We start from the raw sequence: 17,588 nt of genomic DNA, 5'->3' as shown, positions 1-17,588 counted from the left end.
TCGCTTTAAAATGACATTTCGCTAACGGCGGAGCTATTTAGTTTTCAAAATATCATAATTTCGCCAGAAAAAAAGTGAACATGAAAACTTCAACAAGAATAAAATAATATTTTTGTATGCTGATTATAAAAAAGTTACGCTAATTTGTATGTCTACATGTAGGAGAAATTCTTTAGAGCATTAGCACTAGGATAGTAATTCCTAGTAAATCATAAAATGTGAGGAAAAATATGTATATACATTATTAATGAAAGAAATTATATCTTCAATTTTAGAAAAACATTTGCTTAAAAAAAAGACAAGCAAAAACTTATCATATTGAAAATAATTTTCTGTAGAAAAAGTATTTATAATTGTAAGAACTTTGCTTTAAAAATATGTTTTTATGAGTAGAATAATTTTTAGGGTTAAGGTTCCATCAGGCATGGAGCCTGATGAAGGGAGCAGTAAAATTGCTGAAGAAGTTTTATTTTGAGCTGAAGAGGCAAACTCTTGTTTCTTGCTCTTCGTTTTTTTTTTTTTTTTTTTTAATTGTAAGGTTAAACATACCTTATAGGAGCAGGTGCGACACTCTAGTACATTTGCTTCGTGCGTGACATTGCCCAAAGTCCAGAGTATATTATAGTGATGGACACGTCCATTGGGATGCTCTGGTGGCTCCCACACGAGCTTGAGGCCATTGTGTTTAACCAGACCTGAATTGCTGATGGTGCCGGGTGCTAAGTGAGCAAGTGAGAAGGAAGAAACAATGCGCATCTTATCATATAATTTATATAATGAATATAGCAAGTGCTTACGGTCGGGCAGCGTCTGCACGTCCATTTCGCCGTAGAAGATTTGTGGCTTGCAATTGTAAAAATGGAAATTGTAGCGCTCATTGGCGCTGAGGCCGCTGACAAGCAGCATCGAGTTGACAATGGTGCGTTCCTTGCATTTGGGCTCCTGTTTGCGCAGCGACAACTGGACGTGCAGGTGGCACTCGTAGACGCAGGTGTCGTTGAGGCTGTCCAAGAACTGAAAGGCCAGCATGCGCGACTCCACGGTAATCAGGCGAAAGGACATGTTCGACTGATCGGATGTGCCGTTCTCGATCTGTGTGGAAGAGCAGACGCATAGAGGACTTTAGAGCATGCAATGGACTGCGTCGAGACGCTGGGGTAAGGGTAAAGTGATTGCCACTTGCCACTACAGTACAGTCTACTCACAATCTTCCACTGTACATAGCGAAAGTCCTGGGCGAGGTACTCGTTCTCGCTGGTGATGATGAGGACGCGCATCTTGATGCGACTAAAGTGCTGCAAAAGCAGACCTGTGACATTGGCGTCCACCACCAAGCTGAAGATGTCCTCCTCCATTTCGAGCGTGACATCGTCCACCTCGTTGTCCAGCACCTCATGCTCCGCATTGCGCAGCACTGTGGCAGCAGCTGACTGATTGAGGGGCCGTATGATGGTTAGCTGGCGACGCACCTCGTCCGCCTTCTCCTCCACGGACGTAACGGTGCCATGAAGTGGTCCGTCCAGCAGCTGGGCGGGATGCGGATGAGTGTGATTGATGGAGAACTGCAGTATGAAGTACTTTTTGTTGTCCAACTCCGCCTGCGACCACTTTACAAAGGTGTCGTTCCCCAGATGCACCAGCCGCAGCAGCACTATGGTAAAATAAATGTGATAGATGGTTCAGAAGTGGAACAGGAATTGAGCGAGAGATTCACTTACAGCCTTGGGTGCAGCAAACGACGGCCGGACTTCGGAGCGAACTAATCATCATCTGCTGGGGCACTATGCTGCCGGAAAGCACCTCCGAGGTGGGCAGGAGAAAGCGCGTGATCAGCGCAAAGGGACGATAGATGGGCAGGCCGGTTGAGATCACCACGAACGAGGTATGATTAAGTTTCATGGGCGCAAACGAGCTCCACTGATGCGGATTGCTGCGCACAATGTGCACCACGAACATGGACTGCAAAAGAGTAGACAAAATCATTAAAAAAAAAAACAGTTCTCACACGTAAACGGTAAATGGTTGATTAATCACCTCCAGGGTGCGGCTGTCAAAGGTGACATTAATGGTGTGAAAGCTGTGCGGATAGCAGCGTATATTCTGCAGAGGATTCGGCTCTTCCGTCTGGCGCTTGAAGCGCATCTCGCCGGTGACTGAATCCTCGCCAGCCACGTTGCGCGCAAAGCACTGATATATGCCCCCCTCCTCCGGATCGAACGAGTGTATGTGCAGCTCGTTGCCGCTGATGTAGCGTGTGTAGGAACTGTTGAGCGGTGCTCCATTGTGGTACCAGCTTAGACTGGGCCGTGGATTACCCTCGGCGCGACACCTGAGCGTTGTCGACAGACTGATAAAGCCCAGCTCCACGGGCAGCGTGCTAACTATTCTCGGCGGTACGGTAACCACGACGCGAAACGTTTGCCTGTCGGTGGGGGTGGTGCACATGAAGTAGCCCTCATGCCGGGCCATGCTGACATTCGATATTTCCAGCGTCATGCTGTTGTTGCTGAGCTGGGACAAGGAGTTGTTCGGATGCTGCAGCCACCACTCGATGGGTACATAGTCCTCCACGGCGTGGCACTGCAGCCGCAATGTGCCACCAGTGGCCACATACAGTGTGGCATTCTGGAAGGCGGGCAACAGTTGCGTTGCCGTCGCACCCAGCAGCCCGCTGCCATGCGGCTCGACACGCACCTGCCACACGAACTGACGGTGGCTCCTGCTGGCATACTGGTTCTGGGCCACGCATCTGTAACGGATAATGTTTCACACACATTAATTGGCATGGACTGTGGGCACAATTAGGCCAGCCACTCGGCCGGTGCGTGGTTTTAATTAATGCACTCTGTTTAGTTTAGCTAGCACACTAGACCAAAGGGGAAACTCTAAAGGGGTTGCTGATCAGTTGATGAATTGTGGTCAAGGTGTTGATATGCCACAACAGTAGCAGCAGGCAATTATAAATTGCACCTCAAAGCAAATGAGATGCAGTTCAGTTCTGGACAAGCAATGGGATCTTGTCGTACAACACGAGCTATTCGTGTTAAACAAAACAACAGATTCGTGCGTGTTTAGGCATATACAATTCGTCTTAATTTCACTGAACGCTAAAATATTGAGCAAAATATTAAGTAACGGGTTCGAATCTGAGGCCAAGGTATAGAAGTATAGAAGAATTTAGAAATTGAGTGAAGTGACATAGTACCTAATTACAGTGAAAATGGATGTGGATGGTGACAAAAATTATTAGGACAAGCCTTATATTAAATTAAAATAGTTTTATTAAATTGCAAATCTCGGTAGATGAGATGCAATTGAACAAGAAGAATCTGGATTTGAATCCCAGGCTAGCGTATGTCTTGGCCATAGTTTCCGGTGCTATATGTATGATTCAAAGTAAGTGACTATCTCCTATTAAAATAATATTATATATAAACCCTTTTAATCAACCCGACATCAGTTATATTTGTATGCATTCCATATCTAGACTTACTTGTATCTGCCAGCCTGTTCCAGTCGCAGTTGTCGCAGTAAAAGCGTGCCGTTGTTTAAAACAAAAGCGCTGTAGGGGATAAAAGATTGGAAGAAAGAAATCTTATTGCTGGTTTGCAAACAAAACCCAAACCCAATAATGTCAAGCGTTAGTGAAGCCACCAAGCTAGCAGGCGGCTTGCTATTGCGAGCATATATGATCATGACCCGACCGCCGCGCGCTCGATGTCACCACACCGATCTTTACTCGCCTGCTGTCATTCGCCAGGGACTCGTTGCCAAAGTACCAGCTGACGCGTGCGGCGGGCACGCTGAAAAAGGGACAGCTGAGCACAAGGGGCCGCTGCTCCAGACCGCTTATGTTGGCGCTCTGCTGCTGGCCAACAATCAAACGTTTCAGCACTGCAAGAAGGAAGGGATTAAGTACGGTGAGGTGGGATGGGCCTGCGTATATACGCACCTGGATATTCGACCGTAATGCTGTCGGATATAACTTTCATCTCATCCGACTCAATTAGACAGTGATAAACGCCGTTGGCGCGCTCATTGGGCGGCAGACGCAGCGTTCCATTCTTATAGATGAAGAACTCATTCTTGCGTATGGTCAGGTGTTCAATGGCCTCATCGTTGCGGTACCAGCTGCAGTATATAGGAAGGCCGTCTAAGGTGAAGCAAAGTGGTCAATTAAAGCGCTAAAATGTGTCAGAGCAACTAGCTGTGGTTAACATACCCTGATAGTAGTCATAGGGATATATGATGGGATTGCATTGCAGTAAATAGGTTGCATGTGGATTGGTTATGGCCAGCCTTGTGACGGCGTGCTTCTTGATCTGTAGATACGGCTTCAATATTGTTGAGTTTTTCGATTGTGTGGCGGCAGCAACTGCAAAGAAAAAAGTGAACAATGAGCCTGAATTGCACAACAAACAAGCAGGACAAGCATTCCAGTCGGTTGCAACCGACTACGCAATACTTGTCCAATAACAGCTTAGGGGAGGCTTGGTCACTTAAGGTCTAGACGGAGATATAGATATTGATTTGCCACGCCATCAGAAATCTAAACACTTTGTCTCCAGGTATTCATTCAGTTATTTTATTACTGCCTATAAAAATGTCCCTCGTACGGATAGATTGCAAGATAATAATTTTTCACTTTATATTTTGTGAACGGGTATAACAAAGTCAAATATTTTATTAATTTTGTGAACGAGTATAACAAACCCAATTTACTCTTTTCTGTCTGTAAATAAGTGTTACATATCCTCTTGTCAACCAGTAAAACAAACCCAATATACTCTTTTCATTTTGTGAACAAGTATAACAAACCCAAAATAATCTTTACTTGTCTGTGGAAGAATATATTTGTATATTATATACTTATATATAGAGATATATGTATATTGTGTTTGTACCCAATGTATTCTTTTCACAACGAGTATAAAAAAAGAAAATACTCCTTCACTCTGTGAACGAGTACAACAGCCCCCAATATACTCTTTACTTTTGTGAACGGGTATAACAAACCAATTATACTTTCCAATATACTCTTTTCATTTTCAATATACGTGACCCAGTATAACAAACCCAATATACTCTTAACATTTTGTGAACGAGTATAACAAGCTCAAACACTTAATTAATGTTGCGAACGAGTATAACAAACCCAATGAACTCTTCTCAGTCTGTGAACGTGTATAACAGATCCTCTTGTCAACCAGTATAACAAGCCCAATTCTGTGAACGAGTGTGACAGGCCGAAACTACTCTTTTGACTTTGTGAGCGAGTATTAAAAATGTCTCTGATAATCTAGTACACTTTGGGCAGACAATAAACAATGCGAGAAAACATCAAAACATTATTTATTCTCGGACATAATCTATTGGCTGTTATAAATTTCATGCTTTTCACTTAGCCACGCCGTTGACTCGGCTGCCCTTATGGAGTTTATGTTTTTTCTCGGACAACCTTTTTTTTGTGGTTGTCCAATCCTTGGCAAAGAATGCCAGATCGCAATGTCCCGTGCTGGGCGCGGATTTTGATTTTGCTGGTGCCTCTGTTTCTGGCGGTGGCTTTGGCTGTGATTCTCTGGTACGTGCTGCAGCCAAGGCGTGAGCGTGTTAATTAATTTCTTTGCCATTCTTTGTCGTTTTTTGCTGTCGTTGCCATTGCAGCGCTTTAAAGTCGCCTCGCTCTTTGTTGATGTACGGCAAAATTCCAGGCAAGTAGCACTCACAGTGCGTATACTTAATATTGCATAATGATACACCTTTTGTGCAGCATAGTAAGTAGTATATATGTATATATAGTGTATTTGCAGGCAACTGGCTTTTGCATACGACCATGCTCTGTCGTCTATCGTCGAAACATCTATTAGTTCTCGCTGACTGTTGCATTCCGAGAATTTTCTAGTGTCGGAGCTGAAGTGGCTGGTGAAAAATGGTGGAAAGCAAACCGTTGCGATGTTCCCCAATAACAAATCGCCAAGCATTAGTCAAATGCGTTGAAATTTATGCTAAAAATGCAATCAACTAGCGTTCCGCTCCAGCTACGGCCACCCAAGTGGCAGCCAGCCACAGGGCGCACTCACTTGTGGCCAACTGGGCGATGGCTAACGAGCCAGTTGTAACTGGGAAGACGACTGATCCGCTGAGTTCTGTGGAATACTGTGAATTTGTTTCAGTTTTTGATAAATGTAGTGAAATAAATAAGATAATTGCTGAACAGCCGCATAGAATGCAGCCAGAGTTTTGATCAAAATGCGAGTGGCGACGCAGCCCGCTGATATGTTGCATGTTTGTACGCAATGTGTTGCAATTTTTATTGCTGTAATTACACGCAATGCACATGCGGCAATTTGACGCATGAAAATTCCTTCGACCTGCCAATGTGATGGCTGAAACAGCCAAATGCCATGTCAGCAGGAACAGTAGCTGCAGCAGCAGCAACAGCCGCGCTAAATGTGGCAACTTTGCAGAACATGCAGCTAAAGCGGAGGGAGGGGGGGGTGGGGGCGTGGCTTTGCATGTGCATCCAAAACGTAATTGTTATGGCATAATTGATTCAATGGCAGGGCGTTTAATTGCGCTTTAGAAACTGCTGCCCCACAGTGCACTGTCAAAGTTCAGCGAATATGTGTTCACTACCCTTACCGCGGGTATTATAGTATGTCAAAAAAGTATGTAACGCAAGGAAGGCAGCTTTAAATCCAACAATTTTGACAATTTGTCTGTGTTCACCTATAAGCCTATGCTTGTTTCTCAGCTATAGGCTATATAAGTTTTCTTAAGAAACGTGCATAGAACTTTTTTCTGGAGAAAGTACTAATGCTGTGCTTGACTTGATCGGCCTATATTTAATAATTTTCATATATAGTATCTGTCTATTTTTTTTATTTTGGTCAAACCATTTCAACTAACACTTGCGTTTTTGAGCTCAACAAGTTAAGACTTCCTTTGTGGCCCTTCTCTTTTTATGTGTGTATATTAATATTCACCTTAGATGTGCCAAGTGCTGCTAAGTACATATTCGGTTCCCCACAACAACATAACAAGAACAAATAATTAACTACTTGAACTTTGTTGATTTAAAACGTTTTATGATCAGCTTCTCGAATTAAGTGCATAAGTTAGGAGCTAAAGTTTTGTCCAGAATTACTTGAGATTGATACATAATATTCCTTATATATCCGTCTGTGCAATTGGACAAAATCTTATCAGCATCGGATTACTATATCTCTATAAAAAGAATCGCTCAAAAAATATTCTGAAGACCCTATTTTTAAGTTTTAAGATATCTTGAAGAAATCCGATATTTATTAGTTTGAATATGTTCCTCACAAATGAACAACATAAAGCCAACATCGGACCATTATATTATATATTTGCTTTTGTAATCAAAATATGTCAGCCAAACTTGGGTATTTTGAGTTCTACCAATATGAGCCAAGTACTATAAGCATCGCACTTCTATATCATATAGCTCTTCAGAAAGAATTGTTCGATAAATGAGTCTTCAGCTAAGTATATCTGCAAAGCCCTAAGCAATATGTCCACAAGGGTATTTAATCTTCGGCGTGTTAAGAAAAGCTTTTCTTTCTTGTTTTCTTTGCTTTTTTTTGGCTGTCATTGCCTGCCACACCTAACTGCCATTTTTCATACCTGAAAAGGGCGGTGTCAACAGCAGCACGCCGACAATCATTAGCAGCGAGAGGAACGGGAGGGGTTAAAGCCTGTAATATTGAATTTAAATTGCTGCCGTTTTACTCGACCAACAGTCGACAACACAGTTTGGGCTGCAATCATTTATTTGATACCATCTAGATGTTAGCTATCAGCGGGACAAGCAGTTTTCATGCTACCAATTGGTGGCCATAACTCAGCAGCTTGCAACAAGATGGACAATCTCAATGATTGAACTGTCAGGACAATCAGCTTTTGTGCGTCGATTTGCCCTACCGTTATTTGCAATCTTCCAATATAATTCCAGGTCATTTATTTTATAATCTGCTCCCCATCTGGGCAAAGCCAAAGCCAAAGCAATGCAAAAATTCTTGCAGTTGCAGTGCAAGTCAACTCACTGGGCAAGAATGTTTCCCAGAATCGTGCTCGAATGCTGTTTGACAACAAGCACACACACACATACACAGACACACACACACACACACACACACACACACACACACACACACACACTAGAGGCACATAGCAGCCAGTTACTAAGTTGTAGCAAGTTGCACGTTAATGCTGGACGCTGTGGGGTTTGGTGGGGGCAACTTGCACAAATTTGCATAGTTGAACGCACGTCGAAGGCAGCAGCGCATTCCATGCAGCAACTGTTGCTGCAGTCGATGATGAATGCAACTGCAACTGCAACAGCAGCGGCGGCAGCAGCAGCGGCAGCGGCACATAAATTGCTGACTTGCTGCGCAGCGTTGCGCTTATGAAATGGCAACATCTTGTGCATAGATAAGTGAGGCCCGGCAACGGCATTGAACGGCAACGCCAACATTTGCTTCCCTCAATGGAATTTCACAAATTCAAATTGCCTGGCATCCTTTAAATGCCCCAAGAGCAGCAGCAGCAGCAGCAGCGGCAGTTCCCAGGCGCAGTTGGCTCGCATCAGATTCAGATTCAGGCAGAGATTCAGATTCAGATTCAGGTCCAGGCTCAGCTGCAGCGTGGCGGGCACAGCTGTTGGCACACTTTTGCGGCAGCACCATGGCAACATTTTATGCAGTATGCAGCTCGCACGAGAGATAATTTATCGCCTAATGACGTGCTGCTCTAAGGTTGCGCCACGTTGTTATAAAATGCGGCAATAAAACGCAGCAGCCACCAAAACCAAAAACAAAAAAAATCATACACATTAGAGAAAATAAAATAAAATTAAAATGAAATTTTAATGCCACAGGAGCCCAAGAGCAGCGCCTACAGCAACTGAGAGGCTTGCAACTTACAGCTGCTTCCGCAACCCCGCACCCCACCGCACCATACCGCACCGCACAGGCCTAACGGAATGGGCCACTCTTTGGCGCTGCGGCCTGTCGCTTTGGGGGCGCTCAACGAGAATTTATGAATGTGCAAATGTGTACGACAATTTCGCACATAAATGTAAGCTACTGCCCAGCTGCCCCGCTACCCTGGCAGCCACGAGATGCTGCCGCACAGCAGCAGCAGCAGCAGTGTCTGCACACCCACCGCAACTCTGCCGCAAACTTAATCTGAGTGAGAGAGAGAGAGGGGGGGGGGGTGTGTGGGGGGTTGCAGGGGTCTCGTAGCTTGGCATGGCAATCGAAGATGCGTGTGCACATTCCATAGCATTCCGCGCAAGCATGTGGGAAGTTCAACGGTTGCACTGCAAGTATCTTGTATCTCAAGTTGGAGCCGCATCTATTGATTGCTTGCACCACACAGTTCATTGGCGCGCGCGCCCGCTCCCAGCCAGTGCCAACATCTTACAGTCTGAGGATTGTGGCTTCCAATTGGCGTCGCTTTGCTGCTGCCTGCTGCCTTCTGCTGTTTGCAGTGTTTTTATACCCTTGCAAAGGGTATTCAAATTTATTGGCGAAATTTGTAACAGATGGAAGCAAACAACTCTCAAGTGTATTAGAAATATTCTGCATGTATCATTTTTGCTAATCAGTCCGCCATTTAAGCCCGAGCATGTTTTGTTTTAAGAACCTATGCCTGGTAAAAGCCTTTCGGATTATTCAGATCAACATTTTAATCATATTTTTAATGATATAACACATAGCTCCAATAGAAACAATTAGTGGAAAAATTAAATTTTTGCATATGAAGCTCTTTGGGTTTTATAGATATCTTGACAGAAAAAATACACTTATTAGACATAAATCTCATTATGATCCTTACATTTATATGAATCGAGTTAATATATATATATATAAATTATACAATTTTATATTGCCTTATTTGATTATTATTACTAGCGAGGGTATTTATTATTCGGCACTTAAAGTTGCCACCGCTTTCCTGTTTTTGTTGCGGGCATCTACGATAGTTGCCGCCGCTTATTTGGGTTAGCAGCTCAAATAGTTTTACGTGCGTTTTTCAATGCAATTTCCAAATGCCGCGAGAAATTTATGAGAAAGTCTCTAGTACGCCCACCCCACTATAATTGGTGGTGTATAATGCCCATTGTTTGCCTAGTGCCTTTTGCCAGGCAGCTCAATTGATTACTTCAGTGTGTGCGTGAGTGGAGTGTGTGTCTGCGTGGAGTGTGTGTGTGTGTGTGTATGTGTGTGTAGAGTGTGTAATTGAGTGGTTGAGAATGCTCGAAATTCTGCTAGCTGCGCTGCGAACTAGCTAAAAGCGCTTACCCGACAGACACACATAGCTAAACAAACCCAACCGAAGCCCGGCAGGCACCACACATGCACATATACACACATATACATATGCATAGCATACCAGGGTGCCGAAGTGGGTTTGGGATTTCTGGCGATTGAACCACTTTAAACAATGGCGGGCATTTACTTTGCAAAAGTCAAAGATAAATTGCCTTTTAAACTACAAGCTCCGTTTGGTAAGTTTGTTTTTGGCAAAAGTCCTGAGCTCTGTTTGTTTGCAACACCCCAAATACACACACACACACACACATACACACACACATACACACACACATACACACGCACGCACACACACACGCAAATCAATAGACATATTTGTTTAACTTTTGGCGCAGCAAACAATTGGAATAAATTGTCTTTAGCAATTTGCATTGGCAGGCCATAGAATTTGGGGTAGGCAGAGAAGTGTGTTATCTAAAATAATGCCGAAGGGCTGGCTATTATGTTGTATTTGTTGCCAGAAATTTGCAGTTGCAAATGGTGCCAACAACTAATCCTCTTTAAATGGTTTTCATAATGGCAGCTAAGATCTTTATTCGGTTTTAGTTGCTGCAAATTGCACTTTTTGCCATTTGCCACAAAATGTTATCGAAATATAAGCGTCTGTTTGTTATTCCCATCAATTGGCTAGAGCGTAAATAAACAGAAAAAATCAGCCAATAATTGGCCATTTCGCGAATGCCGTACAAATACCTTCCGATTGCAAATCATAACTGCATTGGACGATTGTCACAACAGCGGATAACCAAAATACAATATGCTGTGCCATAAACGAATTCATTTCCGTTGAATTTTTGGCAGCAATACGCGCTGGAAACATTGTGCCCCATCTCATCCCCGTCTCTCTCTCTCTCTCTCTCTCTCTCTCTCGCACACTCACACTCAAACTCTTTTAATAAATCATATTGCAATATTTCCGTTCAATATTTTGTTCTGGCGACGTAAACAAACAATAACAAATGGAAATACAGAGAGAAACCAAATATACAACAGTTCAAAGTTTTTTTGGTTTTGTTTTTATTTTGTTGTTTTTGGTTTTTTTATTTTTTTGTCTCCAGCCACATTGTATGCTAAATGGCATTGGTAAATTGGGGAATGTTGAAAATGCGTTTCGACTGCTCCTCCTGCTCTCGTGCATTTTTAAATGGGTTAAACGTAAACCGTTTACCAATGACTCAATACAACTTCCTGGAATCGAGCGACACAGACGCAGGCAAAAGGCAGACCCACGGGCAGGCAACACGACACATGAAAGCAGAACACAGCTCAACAGAGCTGCAAGAAGATGAAGAGGGAGAGAGGGGCAGAGAGAGAGAGAGAGAGGGAGGGGCAACGTGCATTAAACCGAAATAAATAAATAAACCGCTGAAAAAGTGCTGAACACTGGCCACGGGTATGGATGGTCAATAGTCAATGGCCAAATAGCAGAAAATAACAATGTTGCCAATAGCCAACGAACCAAACAACAGCAGCTGCAACAACAAAAAAGACCGTTGCAGACGGTTGCACTGCCCGACTAAAAGACATCCTGTATTCGGCGACAAGCAGCCCGTTCTAGTATGCATACACCAAATCCTTACATACATACAAATATTGAAGCTTAACCCTTAACCCACGCTATGGGAAATACATTCTTGAATAACTTTAATATTTTTATCCGATCTATATACAATTTTTAGGTCTTAGAGCTGAGACCCAAATGTCTGTCTATAGACAAAACACATGACAGGATCTTAAAAATACATATTTGACAATTTAAAATAATAATACATCAATTTTGTGGAGAACGGGGGCAGGTTCTTAATCTATATATACCATGCGAAAACCTTCATACCAAACTTGCTTCTTTCATCTTCGAGTTTGGAATGTGAAAACTTGTTTCAATATCGATATTGTAAAAATGGTATAAGAATAAGTAAAAGATCTTTAACCGGAAGACCCCTGATACCCGTGCCGAGCACACGCATTCATGCGCCATTCCTTTTATAAATTCATTCACAAAATCTCACATACACACACGCACGCACGTCGCTTATCAGATCTCAAATGTGTGTAAATACCAAAGCTCAAGACCATATCTCTGAAAATGGGGTTTTTTTTTTGTTGCCGTATTGCGAGGGCATACAAAAAGTGAAATAGTCTGCATCTGTTTATACTATACTAGAGGCTACATAGCAAACTATATGTTTGTAGTTCTTATAAGCCTGAGATATGCTTAACAAACTGTATTACGATTTTTATCGATTTCACGAAAATGGGATAAGTTATCGACAATTTGAATCAAAATCGTAAGTATCTTTGACCATAAGTCTCTAGCTTCAAGTCTCTAACTCTTATTGTATCTGAGACCCATTGAGTAATATCTTTATTACTCAATGTCTGAGACCGAAGCGCTTATCCCGACGGCAGACCGACATTCTCGTCATTCGGATCCTGAATATATTACTGTATGGAATATTGGAATCGGATTAGACTCCTTCTGCCTGTTACATACATTTGCTAAAAAACATTATACCCTTTTCAGCCATTTTCAGTGAGTTCAGCGTATAACAATGGTCAAGCCAAGTAAAAAAGTGAACCGAAAAGAAATTATAAAAATGTTTCATTTCAAGCAGAGTAAATATTGAAAGACACCACACTTACTCATTCCCTCGCTCTCTCTTTTTCTATCTCTCTCTCGCTCTCTCTCACACATACACATGCAAGACTATGGCTAGCCGTAGCTCCAGCTACGGTTTCGGTGGCTTATAGCCACGATGACCAACTTGGGCAGCTCGGACTGCACTTGGCCCAACGGAAGCCAAGCGAATTTTCGTCAGCTACGCAGCAAGTGAGCAGCCACCAGCCAGCAGCAGTCCGCAGCCCGCAACCCGCAACCCGCAACCAGCTGCACTCAGCAAATTTCTGGTAAAGGTGGGCGTGCACGTAGTCGTGGGTCGCAGGCTTGGGTACAGGGTGCAGCTGATTCGGGCGGTTTTCAATGCCCAAGTGCTGAGTAGGGACAACGTCCGGCAACCGTCAACACAATCACGAGAACCTTAACCACGCACAGTGGAGCAGATCCTTTTTTTTCGTAACCTGAACTGAGCTGGAGATTATAAGCTATAAGACTTTAGAATAAAGCTTTCAACGAGAAGAATTGATTTTTAATAACATTATAGCTCTATAACATTAATCTGGGATGGGAAGCCGGATCAGTTCAGTTCGGTTACTTAGGCAACTGATGTACCAAGAACTGTGGATAGTTTAAGAAATATTCTCAAGTGAATTGGGGTAGTTAAGAATGAAAGTATGCACCTTAAGAAATAAGTATTTTCATGAGCAATTTCAAAAGCATTCTTTAAACTTTCATATCTTGTAAAAATACATAATACAACATGTAAGTCAATACATATCGAAATAAAGCATCAGCTTAAACATGTTCGAGACTGGATCCATGGGGAAGAGTATCCCGGTAAGAACTCTTATGATGAATATGTAGATATGATAATTATACAAGTCAGTAATTAACAATGGATTATACGTGGAACAGCTTAATATCTTTGTTAATATGCACTCCGGCTGAACTTCATTTGTGGCCACATATTTTACCCAGGGGAATACATTTCAAGCTCACTGTACACTGTAATTATCACTGAGGACTACACATCTATGATTTCTTAACCGTCGCTCGCTTGGCATTGCCGTTGGCCCATTTGGGATATTGTCCCACATCCCATCTACGTTCCCGTGTTGTTGGCAGAGCTCAGAAAGCGCGCTCTCGCTTCCGATTATTATGCATCATTTAACAGGCAACATTGTTGCAGTCAATGACTAGAGCATGGGGTTTTGAGGGGGAGGGGACACCCGCAACCCCCTTAATGCCTGTGGCTGTGCCCGGGACTGGGTTTGTCCCCCTCACGCTGTCGTCGACGATGACGGTGCCTATGCCTGCTCCCGCCCCTGCCCCTGCCCCTGTGCCAGTGTCAGTGCCACGGCAGCAACTTGACGATAGTCGAAAGAGGCAACGTCACGAACAGCGACAACGTCGAACGTGCCGCAAAATGTTTTACTGAATGCGAATTGCAAGAAAAATTATTGTTATTATGAGTTGCTAATTGAATGGAGTTGGACGGGATATGGACACACAGAGGGGGCAGGAACGTATCGAAATGTTGCTGCTGCTGAGTGGCCACAGTTGTGGGGCGTACACTGTGGCAAATGGTTGACTGACATCGTGCTTGTGATTGATATTTGCAATACTTTCGCATTAGCCAACAACTGACAATAATGCCAAACGACAACGCTTTGCTTTGGTCCAACTGTGAACTGTCAAATAACCAAAAGGGCCCATCAAGCAGCTTTATCAGACATCAACCGCATGCCCAAAACGATTCTCGCGGTGTAGGGCCCCAACTAACTGTACAAATGTAAATAAATGTAAAATGTGAAAACTTCCTCTACCTTTTTTTTGCGGTCAACAGCATGACGCCCACCTGCCCCTTCTCCGCCATAGCCATTATGGTAGCGCATGTAATCACAGTTTTCGCAGTGCTCCTTCGAGCTGCTGTGGAGCGGTCTCATGTATGTTACTGCCAAGTTGTCAATGTCAAGCTCATACATGATTCTCGATACTCAACATGCTAAGCTAAAAAGCATACAACAGTTACAGCAGTTGCAGTTGCAGTAACAACAACAACTGCGGCAACTGCTGCAAAAGCACCAAAAATGTTGCTGAGAAAATGCCATGCGCATAATTTACGAAAAAAGATTCTCAAAATGTTGGACAAACAACGTCTGCAGGTGAAATCTATTTGCATTTATCGTTGAGCTGGAAAATTGCTAGCTAAACTGGCAGTTGTGTGAATGGAGGAAAATGGTAAAATGAGCTGCCGAGCTGCAGTGTGTTGCATGCAACAAACGGCAATCGACAGCAATCGATGAACAAATTGTGCTCAATACACAGCTTTAAATGCATTTCAAGTCAGCAACAGAACAATGAGCATATTTGTTAAAATGCTCGGCAAGAGTGTCAGCAGCAGCAGATTTGGATAATTAGTTTGCAGAGTGCAGCAAGTGCTGCCACTGCTGCCACAAAATGTGGCAGCCAACACGTTTAATGGTTTTCCATTTACTTAAATAGGCATTAGTGCGTAAGCATGCCGTAATCTAGAACAGCCAAAAGGGGAGAGCTCGCGAGAGAGCACTAGCTGCCAACAGCTGGCCAGTCCTGATGAGTGACCAGACCAACCAACCATCCAACCATCCAACCAGCCAACCAGCCAACCAACCAACTAACCAGACACTCGGCCAGTCAAGCGACGTCACTGGGATGCGTTGTACTTGTTAATTGCAGCGGAAGCACTCAATTAAAAGCGCGTGAAACGTGAAACGCCACCTGCGTATGCCACAGTGTGTGTGCGTGTGCATGTGTGTGTGTGTGTGTGTGTCTGTGTGTGTGTTTATATAGCGGCTGTCATTTAACGACTGCGACTGGGACTGGGACTGCAATGTGCAAATTAAGGCCACAGGAAACAAACAAATGCGGCGTAATCAAAAAGCGGTAAATAGCTGATACTGTAAATAGTTTATAGCCTATGCATAAAACTGCAAATTGCCATCGAGCAGGCGAAACTAAACCACATTAAACCAAACCAACAGCAACCCCAACCGAAACCCCAACCCTAACCCCCAGTCAAACCTCAGATCAATTTAACCAAACAGCAACTGTTTGTCAATGTTTGAAGAGACTAATTAGCTGCCAGTTGCCAGTTTAAATATAAATGAGTTGCATTTCCTTTGGCTATTTCAAACTAGTTGAGTCAACAAAAGTGATTGTAAATTGATAGCAAATGTATTTTGTTATTATTTATAATTCATTTAATTTCAGCAAAGTGGTTAGTAAGAATTTAGAAACAGCACTCGCTGTATAATTTACGGCTGCAAACCCGAGCCTTGACACAGGAACCCAAGTTGAGCCAGTTGCCGAAAAATCAACTGTACCGAAACCCAAAGTGAACCAATTTAACTCGCTAAAAGCCAATTTGTGGATAAAGGTAAAATTGGGTGAGAACGATTTACATATATGAAAATATGAACGGCCTGCAATATTCATGTAATACTTAAACTCAAATTGTTTCAAAGACGTTTTTACATACACGACAAAAAAAGAAGGTATTAACCAAATCTTTGATTTAAGGTTGTGGAAAAACAAACTCACAAGCTGAGCCCCAAAGCGGAAAGTTGCTTCGAGCTGTAAACCGTACTAGATAATATTCCTTCACTTACATTTTCAGTACGATAAGAAAAGAAACTTAAATCAAAGCATAAGCCCGTGGCCTACCAAACCGTAAACCGAAATTCATTTCTTCGTTTGCAGCCCTAGTAATATTATTTTCACAGCAGTCAGTTAGTCATTTTCTACATAATCCCAAAATTACGAAGAAATGTATGCTCTTTTCGTTTCCAGGTGGCAATCTTTACGCAAAATTTGTTATAATTGTATAAAAATAAACAGATAAGCAGAAAACGTGGGCAAGGGTCGCTAGATATTGCATTTCATGTTTGCTTTAAACAGTTAAGATAAGTTACATAAGAGAAATATGAACTAAATATACCTGCGTACATTTAGATACATATAAGTTGCATTTGATATTGTATCAAGTTTTAAATTCAAAAGAGCCCATTAAGGTACACACAACGTGTTTGAAGTTTATCAACCTCGATTGGCGCTGCTTTTAATCTAATAATAGGTACTACGTGCCATTTCGAGTAGATACATTTCTCAGTCATACATATCTACAATAAATGTCATTATCAAAATGATTGATAAGCTGGGATCTTAAATACGCAACTCGCTGATCACATGTAGGCTCATTCATCAATGTTGCGCTCTTGACTTTGGGCTGCAGGATATTGCAGCCGGAACTAACCACAGGCACCACGAGTGGCAACAAAAAAAAAAAGAGAAGGAAGCGCAACCACTGAACGATGGGCCATGGAGCAGGGCAGCCGTTGTTGATGGTGTTGAAGCGGCTGTCGTGACATCATAAGGCAAAATGTCAGCAGTTTTATTATCGGGCACACGCACAAATTGTCGCCTTTGTCGCCAAGGCAGAAGCTGCGGCCCCTGAAGCTGCCCCGGCAACAGCAACAGCAACAGCAGCAGCTGTTATTGTTGTTGCTGCTGCTTGGGGGTTATATATAAATACATATATATGCTTGAATAATATATGTATGTGCACAGTG

General features: G+C 42.9%; 1 protein-coding gene and 1 long non-coding RNA gene across 5 annotated transcripts in view; one reads left to right on the top strand and one right to left on the bottom strand.

Moving 5' to 3' along the window:
• The window catches only part of plum, a 60,335-nt gene that overhangs the window by 4,797 nt on the left and 37,950 nt on the right, over window positions 1-17,588 (bottom strand). For all 3 annotated transcript variants that reach the window (XM_064693140.1, XM_064693142.1, XM_064693141.1), the window contains exons 3-11: window positions 4,223-4,375; window positions 3,953-4,153; window positions 3,744-3,894; window positions 3,494-3,562; window positions 2,035-2,749; window positions 1,719-1,959; window positions 1,206-1,651; window positions 798-1,092; window positions 550-719 (exon numbers count right to left, since the gene is read on the bottom strand). In XM_064693140.1, the coding sequence (XP_064549210.1) occupies window positions 550-719; window positions 798-1,092; window positions 1,206-1,651; window positions 1,719-1,959; window positions 2,035-2,749; window positions 3,494-3,562; window positions 3,744-3,894; window positions 3,953-4,153; window positions 4,223-4,375 (2,441 nt within the window). The remainder of the gene's footprint in view (window positions 1-549; window positions 720-797; window positions 1,093-1,205; window positions 1,652-1,718; window positions 1,960-2,034; window positions 2,750-3,493; window positions 3,563-3,743; window positions 3,895-3,952; window positions 4,154-4,222; window positions 4,376-17,588) is intronic.
• On the top strand, window positions 5,279-6,227 carry LOC135436407 (uncharacterized). 2 transcript variants are annotated; one of them, XR_010437516.1, is made up of 3 exons: window positions 5,285-5,581; window positions 5,665-5,711; window positions 5,800-6,227. It is a non-coding gene; the product is annotated as an uncharacterized LOC135436407 (long non-coding RNA). The 2 variants fall into 2 exon arrangements; XR_010437515.1 differs by having other exon boundaries at window positions 5,279-5,711.

The sequence above is a fragment of the Drosophila montana genome, unplaced genomic scaffold (genome assembly GCF_035044405.1).
Source record: "Drosophila montana isolate Dmon_TW-CO22-7 unplaced genomic scaffold, ASM3504440v1 contig_3733_1, whole genome shotgun sequence".
Classification (NCBI taxonomy): domain Eukaryota; kingdom Metazoa; phylum Arthropoda; class Insecta; order Diptera; family Drosophilidae; genus Drosophila; species Drosophila montana.
The sequence above is the reverse complement of the archived record's forward strand: the minus strand, read 5'-3'. Positions and strand labels throughout refer to the sequence as shown.